The sequence below is a fragment of the Chrysochloris asiatica genome, unplaced genomic scaffold (genome assembly GCF_000296735.1).
Source record: "Chrysochloris asiatica unplaced genomic scaffold, ChrAsi1.0 scaffold00090, whole genome shotgun sequence".
NCBI classification, from domain to species: domain Eukaryota; kingdom Metazoa; phylum Chordata; class Mammalia; order Afrosoricida; family Chrysochloridae; genus Chrysochloris; species Chrysochloris asiatica.
In genome coordinates this window covers 10,628,802-10,647,143 of record NW_006408608.1, presented here as the reverse complement: position 1 = coordinate 10,647,143, position 18,342 = coordinate 10,628,802, and the positions used below count along the sequence as shown (strand labels likewise).

At 41.5% G+C, this 18,342-nt stretch overlaps 1 protein-coding gene across 1 annotated transcript in view; it reads right to left on the bottom strand.

The window, feature by feature from the left end:
• Positions 1-18,342, bottom strand: part of MTOR (mechanistic target of rapamycin (serine/threonine kinase)) — a 160,581-nt gene that overhangs the window by 87,903 nt on the left and 54,336 nt on the right. The window contains exons 20-27 of the mRNA XM_006866389.1: positions 16,231-16,317; positions 10,883-11,050; positions 9,632-9,744; positions 9,146-9,308; positions 8,414-8,506; positions 7,622-7,768; positions 2,719-2,861; positions 19-181 (exon numbers count right to left, since the gene is read on the bottom strand). Coding sequence (XP_006866451.1) covers positions 19-181; positions 2,719-2,861; positions 7,622-7,768; positions 8,414-8,506; positions 9,146-9,308; positions 9,632-9,744; positions 10,883-11,050; positions 16,231-16,317 — 1,077 coding nt within the window. The remainder of the gene's footprint in view (positions 1-18; positions 182-2,718; positions 2,862-7,621; positions 7,769-8,413; positions 8,507-9,145; positions 9,309-9,631; positions 9,745-10,882; positions 11,051-16,230; positions 16,318-18,342) is intronic.

Below are 18,342 nucleotides of genomic sequence, written 5' to 3'. Positions count from 1 at the left end.
AATGGGGAAAATGCTCACCTTGTCACTGTGTTCCATGAATTCAGCCAAGTTTAGGAGGGTTTGTGTGACTTCAGCGATGTCTTGTGAGGTGAGGGCCAACTCAATGCTTCTGATGAGCTCATCCTGCTGGTCTTCATTCAGTTCTGACCAGCAGGACACAAAAGCAGCATTGAAGAGGTCCCTGAGGGCAGAGGGGAGTGGAGAAACTAGTTGGAAACACCTCTCATGCCTCTACTCATGGCATCATTGATTCTGATAATATAGACCAGTACCGACCAATAGCCCTTTCAGTCAAGATGGAAATAGTCTGTATCTGCCCTGTCCAATGTGGAAGCACTAGTCACATGTTATGTGGCCACTGAGCACATGAAATGTGGCGAATGCAACTGAGGAACGGAATTTACATTCCTTTTAAAGTTTACTTTAAATTAAAATAACCATACGTGGCAAGCGGCTAATGTATGTTACAGAGATCCAGATGGAACTCTGTGTGTATGTATGCAGATGTGCAAGAGAGAAGAGTGGAGAAAAGAATCTTGGCAGTTTTCACATGATTTCTCTCCATCCCATCAAAGGGTATGAACAGAGAGACAACTTCTAACATAGACGTTAGCATTAACCAATTCGGAAAATAATAATCCTCCATTGATTCTTAGGATGTTTCTTAGGTAACAACTAAGTGTCTAAAGGTCAGGAACAGTAAAGGCAGCATTTACTATTGCTTTCCAAACTATAACCAGAACCCTTAACTGGAATGCCAGAAATGAAATGACAGAAGATGTTTAGAAACTTTCTTGTTTCCACACTAGAAAACAGATGCCAAATCTACAAGCTTAAAAAGATTCCCTTAGCCAGTCTCTAACAGCTGGGGCCTTTCAAAGAACTAAACCAGAGGTGCCAGATATTACTAAAACTAGTTTACACAGCATCACATGGATGGAATTAATTTGCTGTCCCTGACATCTAAACTTTAATCCTATTCCTCCTCCCCATTTTTTGGTGAGTTGGGGAGTAGAAACTATAGAATATACCCATATATATGGGTTTAGCTTTTGATGCCTCTATATCAACTTTTTGCTAAACCTTGGAAAGGATCAGACAGACTAATGTCTGTATACTTTTGAAATCTAACAGGAAAACCAAAATTTGAAATGCAAAGGATAACATGAATATAGAAATTCTGTCTAAATGAAGAAATACATTCTCTGATTTAGGTCAGAACCTACATCAGATCCTAGAGGAACATGTCTGTAACTAAAGGGACAAATACATATAAATAGATATGTAGATATTTACTACAAGACACTACGCTCAGAGGCGACTCGAAGCAAGAATGTGGTCCCATCCTACTGAGCGACTAAGATCTGCGTAAGTGAAAAACAGGATAGTCCTAGAAACAGATTCCTCCCACCCCTACCAATGACTTTAAAAGCATTAAAAACATACTTGAAAGAAATTAGATGACTGAAATCATGGCATTAATTGAACAGTCTCAAGGACTACCTGTAAAACATGGACCTTATCAGTAAACTTGCTCTGTTACAAAAGGTGAAATGGTAAGTCTTGCTTTGTGTTTCTTGCTACTGAGAACGGTTGCTCGTTAATTAAGTCACCATTTTGATCCCTATTATAAATAGTAAATGTCCCCTGAAGAAAAAATGGAAAAGAGTAGAGAAGAAAATAATAACCACTCTGTAAACTTAGCTTATCTAATGCAAGCTTTGTTCATTTTCCTAAGTACATGTATTCTTAGGAGTTGAAACCATATATGCATACATTTATGTATTCTATTTAACTCACTTACATTACATTGTAAATCCTTCATATACATTCAAATGTTTTAGAAATGAAAATTTTAAAAGCTGTTAAAAATGTACTATTTTAAAACATTGTTTTTTATGGCAAACTGCATTTTTCAAAGATAACTAGCTGCCAGAGTATTTCCTATAGATAGTCTCCTAAGGTCTTAGTATTCTCCTATTAAGAAGTGACATCCATCACCCCAGTGAGTCTCTGTGACTGCTTTGAAGAACAGGATCTAATGGCAGATGTGACTCTATGTGACTTGCAAGGCTAGGTCATAAAAGTGCCATGCCTTTGCACCTTGTCCTCTTGGGATACTCATGTTGAAAACCCAGCCACCATGCTATGAGAAATCCATGGGGAGAACAATGGCCCTCGGACCCTTGCTAGGGATGTGCTCCTAGCAACAGAAAGCCCCAGCTTTCAAGAATATGTCATCAAAAGTGGATCCTCAAGCCACCAAACAAAGGATTGTGTTGACCCTGTGTGGGTGTCATACAGTAACTCTTCTGCTCCCATCATCTGGAAGCAGTGAGACCAGTGTTTTGGATGTTTGCAATGTAGCAATAAATAATGAAAATACCATTATTATTTGAAAACAGGTTACATCCAACTACTTGATAGCTCTTTTCAGAGTTATATATAACTAAGAAACATTTTGGACCAAAATCTAACTCTTCTAAGGTAAAAATGTTACTTCTGATCTATTAGCAAAGTTGAGATGGATGCTTTGCCCATGAGTTAGTCAATCTGCCATTCTCCTTATTTTTTTTATTTCACAGTTTGCAAAATTAAAAGTACCAGCCCTTTTACTATTACCTCTATAAAAATGTTCTTCTAGACACCATTTTCTAAGTGCAGATTTTCTCCATCCCCACCTAGAACCAGGAAGCAGGGAGCCCTGACACCTTGTACCTGGCCATTGGGTTGTAAGCCTGTGCCAGGGCCCAGCAGGAGCGCAGGGAGGGAGAGGAGGAGTCCTTCAGCAGCTCCAGGCTCAGTCGTCTCAGCCATTCCAGCCAGTCATCTTTGGAAACCCTCCTGGCAGCTCCCCAAGCCTGCAATCCCACAGGCAACAACAGAAAGCCATCAGCTTTCAGGGGCCTCATCTAGTTAATGATTACTCTACTTTTTTTGATTTATAAAATTACATCTCATGATAAAATCCCCCCAGAGAACCAATACAAAATAGTAATATTTAATTAAAAGTCATAAAACAAAAGCAGCAACCTTTGGAATATATTGTAAGAGAGAAAAGATGTGTTTTACAATTCATTTGTGCTGAACTCTGAGTATCAGCAAAACAAAGAGCTCCACAGAACCTGAACACATGGGGACTGCCAGACTCAGAGTGCATTCCAACACTGCTGAAACAGCCCTAGCGGTAAGCTGAGGGACCTGTCCCTTTCTACGTGAGGACACAGGCTCATCTCAGGACAGGTTCCACAGGGAGAAGGGGAACATTCAGGTTCACACCATAATGAATCATGTCAGAATCAGGTGAGGGGTGAGCCCAAAGCATGTGACACTACGGGAACACTAAACCAAAGTTGAACAGATTCCATTTTTATTCTCTAGTTTATCTGTTGTTGTTGTTAAGTGCCATCAAGTTGGTTCTGACTTGTGGCGACCCTCTCTAGGGTTTCTGAGACTGAATCTTTGTAGGAACGAAAGTCTCATCTTTCTCCTGTGGGGTAGCTGGTGGGCTCAAACCGCTTACCTTGGAGTCCACAGTCCAGAGCTTACGCTCTCTCCAGTTTTCCTCAAAACTCTGAACCTCATATTCAGGCCCAATTTAGGGAGCTGGATGGATAGAACACAGGCTCTGAAGAGAGGCAGCATAGTTTAGGGGCCAAGAGCCATATTGTGGAGCTCAACTGCCTGAGTTCAAAACTCACTTAGGTAGCTTATTGAGTTAGACCTTAGGCAAGTTATTTAACTTCTGTCTCCTTCAGCTTCAGTGTCCTTATCTGTGAAATAAAGATAATTGCCCCCATCTCAGAGGGGGTTTAAAGATTAATTGTTGTTGTTGTTGTTAAGTGCTGTCAAGTCAGTTCCGACTCATAGTGACCCTGTACAGGGTTTCCAAGGCATGGCTGCTGAGCTTGAACTGCTGACTGTGAGGTTCAAACTGACCTTGCAGTCCAGGACATTAACCCACAGTAATGAATTTGTAACACTGCTTAGCATGAAGTTAATGTCCGTCCCTATACGTGAATATTTATTGCTCTGAAGCTAGAACCACTTGACTGGAATGTTAGCTCTACCACTCATCAGCTGTAAACCCCTGGGAGAACTACTTGCATGTAGAAAACCTGCGTTTTCTCACCTAGTGATACTATATCTAAAGGGCCTAGCTGGGATGGAAAGAAAGAAATGGCCACTATGATCACCAAAATGGCATCTATTTGAACTGACCTAGCCCTAACTACTAAATCCCTAACATAAAAAATATGTTCTTAAAGTATTTTCCCAATAGAACAGACATATTAATTGTCCTTAAACTGGGGATATTACGTAAGTTTGAACAGTTCTCAAATTTTGGGACTAGAGGTCTAGAGAGTGAAAGAGACCCTATGTACAATATCACCTAACCACTTATGACTCAACCTATCACCTCCCTGGAACAACCTGGAGATTTACTGCTACTTTCCATGTGTTATACCAATGAGTGACATTATACAAACTTATTTTATATCAGAAACTAAAGTAGAGATATCATCCAACCAAATGACTTAATATTACAGGAGACAATATGAAGGATCCTCACTGATGATACGATGAGAGCCCCTGGACCATAAAAAAGAGTGAGACTAGATAGTGAAGTCTTGTTCTATTGGACGACTTGGGAACATCAAGTCCTTTCCAATCAGAGATTTCTGGCTTCCTACCTACACAATGAATCTCTTGATAGCAACACTGTTTTCCTTACAAAGCTGGAAATACACAGGAAATATAACTAATTTCTCTCTTCCTTTAGTGACGTGAGATTGAGCTTGGGTAAGGCAAAGGTAATGTAGGACATGTCTAAGATCGTGAATTCCAGAGTCACACTAACGTGGTTAATCCTGGCTGCCTTATTAATTAACTACCTGACACTGGGTAAATTACTCTGGACAATTAGCCTTTTACTTACCCTAATGCCCACATAACAAGAGGACTTAATTCAGAAGATTAAATGAGTTATTTTAAGCTGCTCATACTAGTGCCTGACACATGGTAAGCACTCAATAATTGCCATTGTTGTTATTACTATAATTATTATTTGTGCTACTATTTGATAAATGACAAGTAATAGGTCTTCAAAAAAATCATAACTGACCCTTCAGTGCACTACTTATTATGCAAGTTAAGTTCCCCAGGTGGACCTTCCCCTCTGTCCTTTACTTTAAATCCATTTTCTGTTTTCTGGGTTCCATAATAAATGCTTCAGTAACAGCCACTTTCCTCCTGCACCCACTGTTGCGACCTGCCTCCTCTAGTGATGCTGGTGCATGCTCAGGGAATGCCAGCTCATTCTGAAGATTAAGCACAAAACAGTGAAGCCACTGAAAATCCTGGAAGACGTTCTAGGGGTTATCAATGGCTTTTGTTTTCTGTACCTTGTAATTCCTTATATTAGGGCCAACAAAAAGTAACTGACTTGGAAAATGGTTATTTTGAAAATTGGTTAAAACTGACAAATATAATGACACAAGAGCTAGGTGGCTCCATACAGTAATCATAAGGCCCACGGTTTGAGCCCACCAGCCACTCTATAGGAGAAAGATGAGGCTTTCTGTCCCCGCAAAGATTTAAAAGCCTCTGAAATCCTATACAGCATTGTTATGAGTTGGAACTGACTGGATGGCTGTTAACAACAACAAATTTTGACATGGAGTCCTGGGGTGTGGCACTGTAGGATAAGCACTGAAGTGATAACTGCAAAGGTCAGTGGTTCAAACCCACCAGCTGCTTCTCAGAAACTCTATACAGGGTCGCTATGAGTCAGAACGGACCCAGCAGTACTTAACAACAACAACAATCCTGACATGAATATGAGGAAGAACAACATACTTTTTCAGGAAAGGGATCTGAGAAACAGTTGTATTGGAGGACTTGGCTTATAGTTTTTGGACTTCTCTGTTTTTTCAGGTGCGATAAACTAGGAATTAGTACTTTTTTCAGTTTGGTAAGGCTTATGCTTATTTTTTCCAGTCCTGGGTAGAAAGCAAAACTTCCTGGAAGCAAACGAGACTACTGGGAATTTCCCAAATTAGAGAGGACAAAGCAGGGTGGACAGCTGCCTGGTTGGAAGGACATCCTGATCCAAGGCAGGCTGAAAACATCTGGGAGCAAGTATACAGCTGGCCTCCTTTTCTGGCCCCTCCCAGCAGTGTGAGGTGTCAGCAGGGTGCAACTGCCAGGTGACTGACGACCTTTTCTTCCTCATGAAGCCTCCGTCCAGTACTTAAAAAGCCCAAAATCTGCAGAGGGGAAGCAGGAGCCCAGGGGGGATTTGATCACTTCTGCTTAAACCACTGGACACTCCTCAACAGTGGTCACTTTACAGCTCTCTGTGTGGATGCAGATGGACTCCCCAGTGTTCCACAGCTAGGTGTGAGCCTGTATATACGGAAGTCTATGCTCCAATTTTTGTGGTCCCGGCCAAGAGGCAGAACAAGTGAGCGGGGCCCAGTTCTCACCCAACTCTTTAGCTCTATCTGTGGGTACACGAGCCATTCCTGGGTTCAGCTGCTAATAAAGGAAGACTAGTGCCATGATGAAATCCAAACTGGGCTGTTTACAATAATCAGAGATTCTGGAGACTAATGCAGAATGTGGGAAATAAGCAGCCTGGAATATTCATTTCACTCAGTGAAATAACTAGTTATTTTAGTCACCAGAGATGCTTCGAAACAGCCTGCTATAAGTGAAGGGCTGGTGGCATACATGGGGAAAAGCTGGTCCTGTCTCGGGCTTTGATCAGCATGTTGTTGTTAGGTGCCGTGGAGTCAGTTCCGAACCATAGCAACCCTGCATAGGGTTTCCAAGGAGCGACTGGTGAGTTTGAAGCGTACCCTTGAGGTTAGCCATCTAGTGATTATCCTACAGCTCAGAGGACTCCCTACTTCAGAGCTCTAAAGCCTTGCTACTCAGAGTGTGGGCCGTGTACCTGGGGCACTGGCACTGCCCGGCAGCTTGTTAGAGATGTAGACTCTCAGGCTCTATCTCAGACTGCCAACATCAGAAGCAGCACTTTAACATGAGCGCCAGTCTCCTATGAGCCTACTGAAATTTGAGAAGCACTGCTTGAAAGAGCCTTCATCAGCTTCAGTGTTAACCAGAAGGCCTCACTAATTTTGCTCCACTCGCATAAAAATGAGGATACTGTCTGCAGCAGAGGGTTCATCTATCAAAGCTCCAAGTGAACATCAAAGGACACTTGGTTCTCTACCTTTCCACTATAAAAAAAAGTATACATTACAATTCAAATACCCGGAGAAAGACAAAATTACTTAAGTTCATGAATGAAATGACATCATGGGGGCTCGATACAATAAGCACCAGACTGCAAACCACAAGGTGGGTGGTTCAAGCCCACTAGCTGCTCTGCAGGAGAAAGATGAGACTTTATGCTCCCATAAATATGGGCAGCCTTGGAAACCCTACATCAGGTCATTTTGAGTTGGAACCAACTCAACAACAACAACAACATGATCTAAATTTCCAGAAAAACCTTTTTTAGTTATCTGGGCGGTAGCAAGAGTTGAAAGTTTTGAACAGGAGAGAAGAGCAGGGCTTTCCTTCCCAAGATGCTGAGAAGCGATGGACCTGCCTTTTGGAGGTTGATGGTGCTGACATGTAGTTTCTTCATGGGTCCCGTCTCTACTGGTCCACTGGCCAGTGCATCCCCTTGGCCACTCCTTAGCATTCGATGCTGGTGAATCAAAGGGTCTTCCTCTTCATCAGCAAGGGTGTATCCCTACAACCAGAGGTTTATAGAAAACATCTGCAAATCCACTAGACCCCTCCTAGATTAGAAATCTTCTTGGGAGGTTCAGACCTTCTAAAGAGGCTGGATTTCAAACAAGCAGTAGAGCTCCGTATCTGGACAAGATGAATCATGGGGTGGGCTGTCTTCCCCATGGGAGACCAGTCTTTTTTGGTCACTGACAAGCACTAATTTAGCATGAGCATGCAACCACTGAACCATGAAACTGTGAGCAACGAGGACACCAAGGAAGTGTTGAGAGCGGGGGTGGGAAACAGCCTGAGTGAAGAATGGGTTTTATATTTTTAAATGGTTGCAAAAAAAAATTGAAAGATTAACATTTCACAACATGTGAAAACTATATGAGATTCAAATTTTGGCATCCATAAATAGTTTTACTGGAACACAGCCACGCTCATTTATTCATGGAGTGTTAGGATAGCTGTCCGGCTGTAAGGACAGAGTCAGGTAGACCCAGAGACACACAATGGATGATCAGAGTTGGAAATATTTACTATCTGATCCTTTTCAGGAAGCTGATTCCTAGTATAGAGCTAAAAAGCTAGGACTATTCCCATAGTCAAGGTTACCATGGGGGACTCTGAAAGAGCAACGAAGTGCATATATACAGTTCACCTTGACAATTCTGCAGATGAGCACATCATAACGCTGATGGTTGATTCGGTGCCGCACCAGAACTTTATTCACCATCGGAATGAAAATTTGGTACTATAAGAGACCAGAAACCATTATGTTGGACAGTGAGAAAAGGATATAACTACATTATAAGTAATTCTTTGTTTGAGTGGCTAGCTCTGAGGAATTCAGAAGATTCACGTTCTGTCATTCCCACTGCTATCATACTAGTTCAGGCCTCCACCATCTTTCATTTGGATTACTGCAATGGGTTAATGGTTCTCTAAGCCTTGTTCCTATGATCTATATTACTCCTGGCATTGAGAGTACTCGTTTTAGGTCAGGTCATATTACTCATCTGAACAGATCTCTGTTCAAATGTCAACTTATCAGGGAGGTCTTCCCTGTCTGTCCTAAATAAAAAGCATCTCTCTGTGCTCACATTGGTCACTTTTATGGACAAACTGTTATTTATTTGCTTTGCTATATTAGAATGTAATTGAGTGAATGCAGTGACTTTATTTTGTTTACTGTATCACCCCCAGCATAGTTCTTAGCCCATACAGATGTTCCATAAATACAGACTGAATAAACAAAGAACAAGAAAAGCAAATTACCTAGTGTTCTCTGATGGTGCTGAAACCTACTGACTAATAAGTGGAGAAGCTCACAGACAAACTCTTCCCAAAGTGAGAGACAAGGGTGCCTGTTTGATCAGGTCTCATTCTTTACCTTCTTCCCTAGTTGGAAGACAAGTGAAGACAACGTGTCCATGGCTGTGGAACGCAGCTCTGGGCTCTGGTCCAGTGTGCGAACAATAGGGTGAATGATCCGGGAGGCATAGTCGGTGAAATCCAGGGACTCTGTCAGGCGGTCCACTGTCTCTAATGCTGCCCTACAACAATCGCTAACATACAGTAATTGCTAACAATCTCAAAGTAACAGAAGAGTGGGTGAGGGTTACCTTAACAATCAGCAACGAATGGGAAGAAATGGCTTCTGAGGTATGTTGGGTGACATGGATCCAACATATATTCCAGTGGGATGGGGACAGTTAAAATTTCCATAAACCTGGGAAAATTCTGGACTAAGTAAGATAATGGGGATTGAAATAATACACAGAGAGAGAGAAAGAGAGAGATGGCCTGGGAACTAAGGGCATTTTCAACAAAACTTTAAAAGGTGGCTGATGATTAGTCCCAAAGGGCAGGTACCTACTTTCGAGATGGTAGTGGAACTTCAGGGGCATCAAACAACTTCACAATAGGAGGCAGCAACAAATGCAGATAGTCGTCCAGATTGGCACCAAATAGCTGGATTGCAGCCAACAACTGTCAAAGGGAGCAAAAGCCTGGCTGATGAACTGAACAGATACCAAGTATCTAAGTACCTCGAGAAGGGCAGTGGTAAGGGTAAGTCAAAATTCTTTGGGAACTTGGAAAAGCCTTTACTAAGTGGCTTTGAACTACTTTTTTATTATTATTATTAAAAAATTTTTGTGATTTGAATGAAGACTTACAAAGCAAACTGGTTTTCCAAGCAACAGTCCATACATAATGTGTTTCATGACATTGACTGCAATCCTCACAACGGAGCAGCACTCTTTCCACCTCCTTCCTATGTTTACTGTTTTCATTTGTCTGCTTTCCTAGCCATCTCTGCCTTCTAAGGCTTATCTCGGGCAAGCGCTGTCACTTTGATTTTGTGTGACTGATTGTTCTAAGGAGTGCCTATCTCCTTGGTGTGCACACCCTATAGGCCTGGCTACTGTTTGTCTGAGCTACATTTTTCTGGTTGTTGTTGCTGTTGTTTAGTGCCTTCAAGTTGATTTTGACTCATAGTGACCCTGTATAGAGTTTCCAAGGAGCAGCTTGTGGGTGAGCTTGAACCACCAAACTTTCTATCCAGTGCTTATCCTATAGCACCACACTTGGACTCCACATTTGTCTGGTAGCACTCTTTGTTTTCTTATTTCATGTGGCTTACATATTAATTGGAGTCCTGGTGTGGCACTGAGGATTAATGCACTGGACTACAAGGGCGGTTTGAACCGCAAGGTTGGTGGCTCAAGCTCACCATCCACTCCTCAGAAACCCTATACAGGGTCGTTAAGAGTCAGAACTGACTCGATGACACTTAACAACAACAGCATATTACTTTGCTTTCTCTGAGGAGCTTATTTCAATTCATAAGGAATCAGTTGCTGGATAATGGAGAAAACTAGTCTGGGATAAAGCTTTTGCCAAGAATCATTCACATAAGGAGACAAAACATAAGGATAATCAAGAGAGGACTATAAACACTCTATAGCCTGTACATTTCAAACACCAAGTATTAGTGGTCTTTGGATTGGGTTTTGTGCGCTAGGCATCAAGCTGTGATTCAGAACAAGGTCTTACCCCTAGCTGACCATCCAGAACTCTGAAGAAAGCTGGAAATCTCTTTTATAGCTGCCTACAGCTAACTCACCTTGATAGAGACAATGCGGCCTGGGCTGTTGTCATGCATGAAGACGCGCAGCATATGCGGGATCAGCTGTGGAAGGTAGAGTTTAAACTCGCCCCCAAGAGCGACCACAATTTGCTCAATGAGAAGAATGATTGTGCTTTGGATTGAGGTGTTCATGACCCAGAATTCCTATAAGGAAGAAAGTCAGAAAGAAGCAAAGTTAGGCGCCTTTCTGCTGAAATATAAGCCAAGGAATTGAGATGGTTGGAAAGAAGCCATGGTCTTCCCAATTTCATTTCACTTGATCCACAATGAACACTCATGGAAGCAGCAGTTAAGAAGTCAAACCACATAACTGCATTGGGCAAATCTGCTATAAATACGTCTTTACTGCATACAAGAGCAAAAATGTCACTTTGAGGACTAAGTCACACCTGACCCAAGCCATATTTTCAATTGCTTCATATGCATGTGAAAGCTGGACAATGAATAAAGAAGACCAGAGAAGAATGCAACTGAATTATGGTGTTGGAGAAAAATACTGAAAGTACCATGGACTGCCAGAAGAACAAATAAATCTATTTTTGAAGGACAGCCAGAATGCTCCTTCGAAGTAGGGATGGTGATTTCTCATGCACCTTGGACATGTTATCAGATGGGACCAGTCCCTGGAGAAGTACATCATGCTTGGTAAAATAGTCAGTGAAAAAGATGAAGACCCTCAACGAGGTAGACTGACGCAGTGGCTGCAACACAGGGTGACTATGAGTCAGAATTAACAGCACCTAACAAATAACAACATAGTCTGCTCCAAAATGGCCTCCTCTATCCTCCTCTCACAGGGTCTCTTCTTGTATCCCATGATGTCACAGACAAACAGAATAAAGGAAGTGGCACTTCCCCAAACACACGCAGTTCAGTTCTCTGTGCCTTGCTCATGAGCCTCCCTTTGACTGGAATGCCATTTCCAGCTTAACTAAGCCCTACTGTCTTTCTACTCTCAATTCTAGGAGTGCTTTCCTGTTCTCCCTCTATCAGACGTTTACAGTCCTCTCCTTTCTAGCACCTGTTCATTTTCTTTGCCACTCTCCCTCTACGGGGCCCTGGTGGCTAAGTGCTTTATTGCTAACCAAAAGATCACCAGCTCAAACATACCAGCCCTACAGAGGGAGAACAATATGGCAGCTTGCTTCCGTAGACATTACAACCTAAGAAACAGTATGGGCAGTTCCATTCTGCCTTACAGGGTTGCTATGAGTCAGAATCAACTCAACAATAACAGGTTTTTAGTCTCCCTCTACTAAACTGTAAACTATCAAGGGCAAAAGATTCCTCTGATCCATCTTTGTATGCCCAGACTCTATCTGGCATATCCTAGTTACTCAAGCCAATCTTGACAGAATAAGCACATGACTAAATCTAAATCACTCTAAGAGCCCTGAGGTGTCCAGGGTGGATACTTCACTCTGGATACTTTCTGACCTCTACTGGAGGGCAACTCAACTGTTAACAGATTTCTTGCCCTTTCTGAATTTAAGCTGCTTGACAGCATTTGGCATCTTTCCTAATGAGTTAGGAAGACTACAGCCATGCTAGGTGAGCCACATAAATGGAACACTGTGTCTAAAATCTCTGGCTCTCAGCTATGACTGCTCATCTCCATTAACAGGAACAAATCATGGGCCTGAGTGAGTACTCATTCTATCAACAAACATCCACCAAGGTCTATGTTAGACAGGACACTGGGCCAGACACTCACTGGTACCATCCACAAAGAAAGGCTAGATATGCCAGAGGTTACTTACCTCCATCCTTAGACTAAAGTCATATGCCTGGAGTTCTAGACATGACTCTCCTTACTAGATAAATGAAGCAGGGATAAATGACTTTATTCTAGATTGCATTTCCCTCATCTGTGAAACTGAGCGGACACCTTACCTTCTAAACTCACAGGGCTGCTGGGTGAAAGAAATGAGATATGACATTGGAAAAGGACTTTTAATAAAAGATTGTTACCGGTAAGAAGTATACTATCTGACATAATGGAGGGTGTGACTGACTGACTATATTTTAAGTTAATGAATACACTGAAACATGGACTGTATAATAAGCAGGAGAGGATTTAAAAATGATTTTCTTTTGTATCTTCAATGATTTTTGAAAATCCATCTATCTTCCTCAATACCCAGACCATTTTCAGTCCTGGATAGTACCACAAAATGAGCATTTTCTACAGCCGTACAAATAACTGTACACAAGCTCCTAAAATAAAAACCTGGATAACTGGCCACAGATTCTGCCTTGGTATTGTGGGGTGAACTGGTCCAAGTCTCTAACTCCACTAACAAAGACAGCTGCCTACCACCTTCATTAGGATCTCTAGAGGAGGAAGCTTAATAACAGAAACTCTACTAATGATGGCAACACATTAACATTCTGGGAGTCCCTATGAACTCCAGAATAGAAGTTGATGAAAAAAAGGAAAATTCCTCAGGTAAAAGGCTTTACAGATATGTTTACTGTTGCTGTTGTTGTTTAAAGCATGGTATTTTAGAAAATGGAAACCATGATAGAAGATGCTGGTAAAACCTTCTTTTTCTCTGCCTGGTGACACATATTTCTTTCTGAAAAAGCTACTTTTTTCTAGAGAGAAAGCTTTGCCCAAGAAACAGCCGGGTCTGTGTGCTGGCAGCCAGGAGGCAGTCTTGCAGAATGTGCCCTTTGGTTGTTTAAATGATCATATATTTCTGAGTGTTTTTGTGTACCCCCCCCCCCCCCAAAAAAAAAAACAACAACAAAAAAGAAGGAATGGAAGCAAATACTGTTGAAGATGAAGCAAAGAGGAGATTGTAATCATTGCAATAAAACAATGAAGGTAAAACTGATGTTCTCCCATATAAACTATCACTCAATTCACAATATAAACTTAAAATAACAACAACCACACACAGAAGAAAAAAGAAACAGCCTGGGTTTTCTAGTCTCCATGCTTTATCTGGTATCCATGCACTTGAACCACATTGTGTGTTCTATAGAAAAAGCCCATCGATTTCCACCCATTCTTCACAGGGCGTTCCCTACGTCAGAGAGGCCAGCTATACTGCCCAAGAGTACCAGTTCTGACCACACTTTACAAAGATGTTTTCTTCCCAGGCTTCAGGCAGCTCATGAAAATACTGATGATCACCAGCCAAAGGAAATTCCCATGAAACCTTCTCTATCTTGGATAAAACGAAAGCTTTGTTTTACAGGTGTGAGGCTCCTGCCTCACATCCTTAAGTTCTAAGTTCTGGTCATAAGTCTTCTTTTGGGGAAAAGCCAGAGATTACTTCTGATTTAAACCACAAAGACACTCCCTTCCCTCCCTCCCCCAATACCACCCCTCAGGCTCTTTAGCATTCTGTCTAACTACTCTGTGAACACAAGCCTTACAGCTATAGCAGAAATCAGGGAATGGAGGAGCTTTTAATTTGATATGAAAGGGCTTAAAAAATTTCTTGAAAAAATGAAATTAAAAGAGAATGGAATTTCTCCTTTTCTTTATAGTTATTCCAGTTTTTGTCTTTAAAAAACATATAGTTTTTTTCCCAACTTCTTTTCTTTCTTTTTGTTTCTCAGTTCTGAGACCCAGTTATTGGGAGCCATATTTTTGAAGCCAGCCATCTTGATCTTCATCCTGCTGTTTTTCCAAACTGATTATAAAGGTCTGGTGTTGAAGAAAAGAGATCATCTTCCAACACTGAGCACAGAGACCTCTGCAACGCAACCTTTCCAACAGAGACATTTAAATTATAGCGAACAGCAGGGAGCCAGCTTCCCCCTTCAAAGAGAAAAATTATATTGCCAACAACGGGGAGTCCTCTGGCACCTGCTACTATGTGTGATGAAATTCTGGGGAGGGAGTCTTTTCTCCTCTGCCACTGCAGTCAGAAGGTGACGTTTATGCTTTTAAAGGTAGCAAGCCTTCTTCCTCAGTGCCTGACAGGAGCCCACTGCATTTAATAGGCCAAGAAAAACCTAATATCCAGGCCCCTCAGAAGGCCATGGTTTTATGGGCAGTAAGGAAAAGGGCTTTAGTGGGAATAGTCAAGCACTGCTGTGTTATTAAAGTGAAATTGTTTTGTTGTATGAGGCAAATAACTCAAGAGTCTATTTATGGTAGAAAACTTACTCGGGTTTCCTCCTCAGACTTCCCTTCCACCTTACACCCTTATACCAGGGGCTCTGTGAGCCTGAAGCAACAGTGCCTTTCTTCCTTCCATAATCCAGTAGGGTACCTTATTCCATTTTTGAATCTCAGATTATAAAAGCTTTACATTGCACTAAGGAATGTGAACTGCTTGATATGGCTCTTTTAGCCACAGCCTTTCTAACTCTCACCCAAGTGACTGGGTGCTGTTGTTATTAAGCACTGTCATAGTGACCCTGTGTAGGGTTTCCGAGGAGCTGCTAGTGGGTTTGAACTGCCGACCATGTGGTTTGCAGTCTAGTGCTGACGCTACAGCACCACATCAGGAGTTCAAATAACTGGGTAAGACCATACAAATAGGATGTATGGAACTCTAATGTGGGGATTGGTTAATTTGCCATTCTGCTGGGTTTTAAATGAGCCACCTCAGAAGCAGGTATAGAGCCCTTATTATTTGGACCCCAAGATCCCTACTTGATCCAGTGCGGAAGCTCCTTGATCCAGAAGACATGAGCTGTGACATCAGAGGCTGCAGCACAAGAGCACGAGACAGAGCAGCGGGCTTTCTGGCCACAGAGCAAGAAAGCTGAGAGCCTTTGGGCAGATGGCTTGCTTTGGAGTGGGTGTCTCCTGAAAACTAGGTTTACTTATCCATGACAAGAGTGGAGCACCCGTTATGCATTTATCAGCAGCACTAAAAGAGCTTTGTAACATTGCCTGAGCATGACTGAGAGGCCAAAGACTGGACAGAGACATGCCCATGGGCACAGCTAAGAAGAGGTTGTCCTGACTGAAGAACTAAAGCCTAAGCATTTATGATCATGAATTTTAACCTGCTAATTTCCCTAATAACTCCATCACTGTGAGTGTTGTCTGTGAGTTCTGTGTGGCCACTGCAATTAATGATCAAATCCAGCAGAAAAATAGAGTGTGCCATGGGAGAGATAGTTGGTGTCAGAACTGGTAGAGAAGGCTGAAGGGTGAAGACATGCCTTACCTCTGCCTCACAGGAATCAGCCCTGGCTGACATTGAGTTTGATTCTCCTCCTTCCCCATTGTGAAGCCAGAGGCGGTCAGATACCACCTCCATGCCATCTTTGTATCATGCTATCCAAACCTACTTCTGAGCTTTCCTTGAACCAAACACTGATGAACAAGCCAAACATAAACTTGTACTCACTCTCATGAGGGTGACTATTTCATCCATATAAGGTCTGATGTGGCTCTTCACAAAGGACACCAACATTCCCAGTTGCTGGAACAGAAACTGAAAGAAAGAAGAGGGCAGCAAGTTGGCACCATGAATAATGCAGAATCCTAAGGGCACATGAACAAATGGGGACTACAGAAGCAGATTTCCACATTACCTCGTCTACTAAGAACATGCTACAAAGAGTGGGACTTCAAATCTGCAGTGATGGTGATGGAGGTTAAAACAATTGTCAGTAGCTTTCCACACCAGGTGAGTCAGTTCCTGAATAGAAGGGGTTTTGGAGCCAGACCACTGTTTTGAGCCACGCTGTCACCTACTAGAATGGTGACCTTCATTTAACCTCTCTTTGGTTCAGCTTCTTCACTGGGAAAATGATGAAAGTACTCATCTCCCAGGTTTGTTGTAAGAATTAAATAGGATAACACACATTAAACTTAAACACTACAAAAGGGGGAAAGTGTAGTAAACATCAGTAATCATCATCAAGTCCTACTTGTTACCAGTAGGACTCGAGAACGATTTCTAGAGTAACGAGTGACTTAAAAGTAGGCATGGCATTTTCCCCAACTATAAATGTATCTCTTGTTTATTGGGTTCTAATTCATCACCATTTACTTTCTAAAATAAACACAGCCACAACTATTAAGGATATTATACTCATTTAAATAATCTCACTTTTCAACATATTAATGACAGTACATTTTCCCCTAACCTCTTAATACCATTAAGTATTTGATTTTTTAAGGTTTGAGATTTCTATTTAAGAAAAACAAAAACCTAAAAAATTCATTTCAATTTTCTAGGAGATTAAAAGCCAAAATAGCAAACAAGCTTAGGGAGGGATGGGATAGTAAATGCTATTTAGATTGAACATGCATATTTTTAACCCAATTCACATTTGGAAACTTGGATTAAGCTGGAGATAAATAAACATTGTAGTTTCAATAGTTTGAGTAATGGACTTAGCATTTACAGTACTCATTACCTGAAGAGGTGAGACCGACAGGACATAAATGCACTAAAAAGGGTTTAGACTAATCCTCTAATGACAAGGATAGCAATGGCTCCCGAGGCAATTAGAAGCTGGACCCAGTATAGCACAGTTCTTACTCAGTACAGACATCCCTAACTGTCTCCTAGGCTCCCATCATTGAATCACTGGTGACAGCTTTTGTGAGATGTCCTCATTAATAAGTACATCAAGGAACATGAGACTGTAAATATAATTTTTTTTTTTAAGCTAAATTTTTCTTATGTAAAACCTAGAGGAGGGAAGAAAATCTAAGCTGGTAGGAAAGCATGCACACCGGAGATGGCAAGGAGGTTTGCAAAAACCAGGAGAGGAAAAGAGCCACCTAATTCTCTGTCATTTCATTAGGCACAATGAGGGAGGCCTCTTGGTGGTTGATTAATAAGGAGTAAGTAACACAGGCTGATGCAGACAAGGCCTTCTTCATTAGTAAGTGGCTCAAGCAATAGCCTCATGTCTTCTCCCTTACATTCTCTTTCCCTGAACATTAGTATTTCAAAAGAATACATAGTTTTGTTAATGAAAACATAGTAGACTAGATATCCTCTCTTACTGTCTTTTGTTAACGAAAACATAGTAGACTAGATATCCTCTCTTACTGTCTTTTGTTAACGAAAACATAGTAGACTAGATATCCTCTCAGACTGTCCTGCTAAGAAAACACCAGTAAATAAAGTAATACATAAAAATAACACCATTATTAAAACAGATGCCTCTAACATAAAGTCAGCCCTTCCAAGAACTACATCTTAAGAAACAAGGTTGAACTATCTACAACAACAAAACCTGTCCACTTGCAAAAGGAGCCTAAAAGATTCCATACCTGTTTGGCTTACAGATCTATCTGTGCACCTACTCATAAATTATTTTTTGTTCTGCAAGATTGTGTACATATAATATTTACTGTTGTTGTCTCTTACTTTTGCATACCTCTTTTGCGCTGGTTACACTACGCTGATCTCTCCCTTATTGTTTATTGACTTTCCCTTCACCCAAGCTAATACCTGACTACTATCTAGTGATTTCCCAAAATTTGTTGATCTTGATGT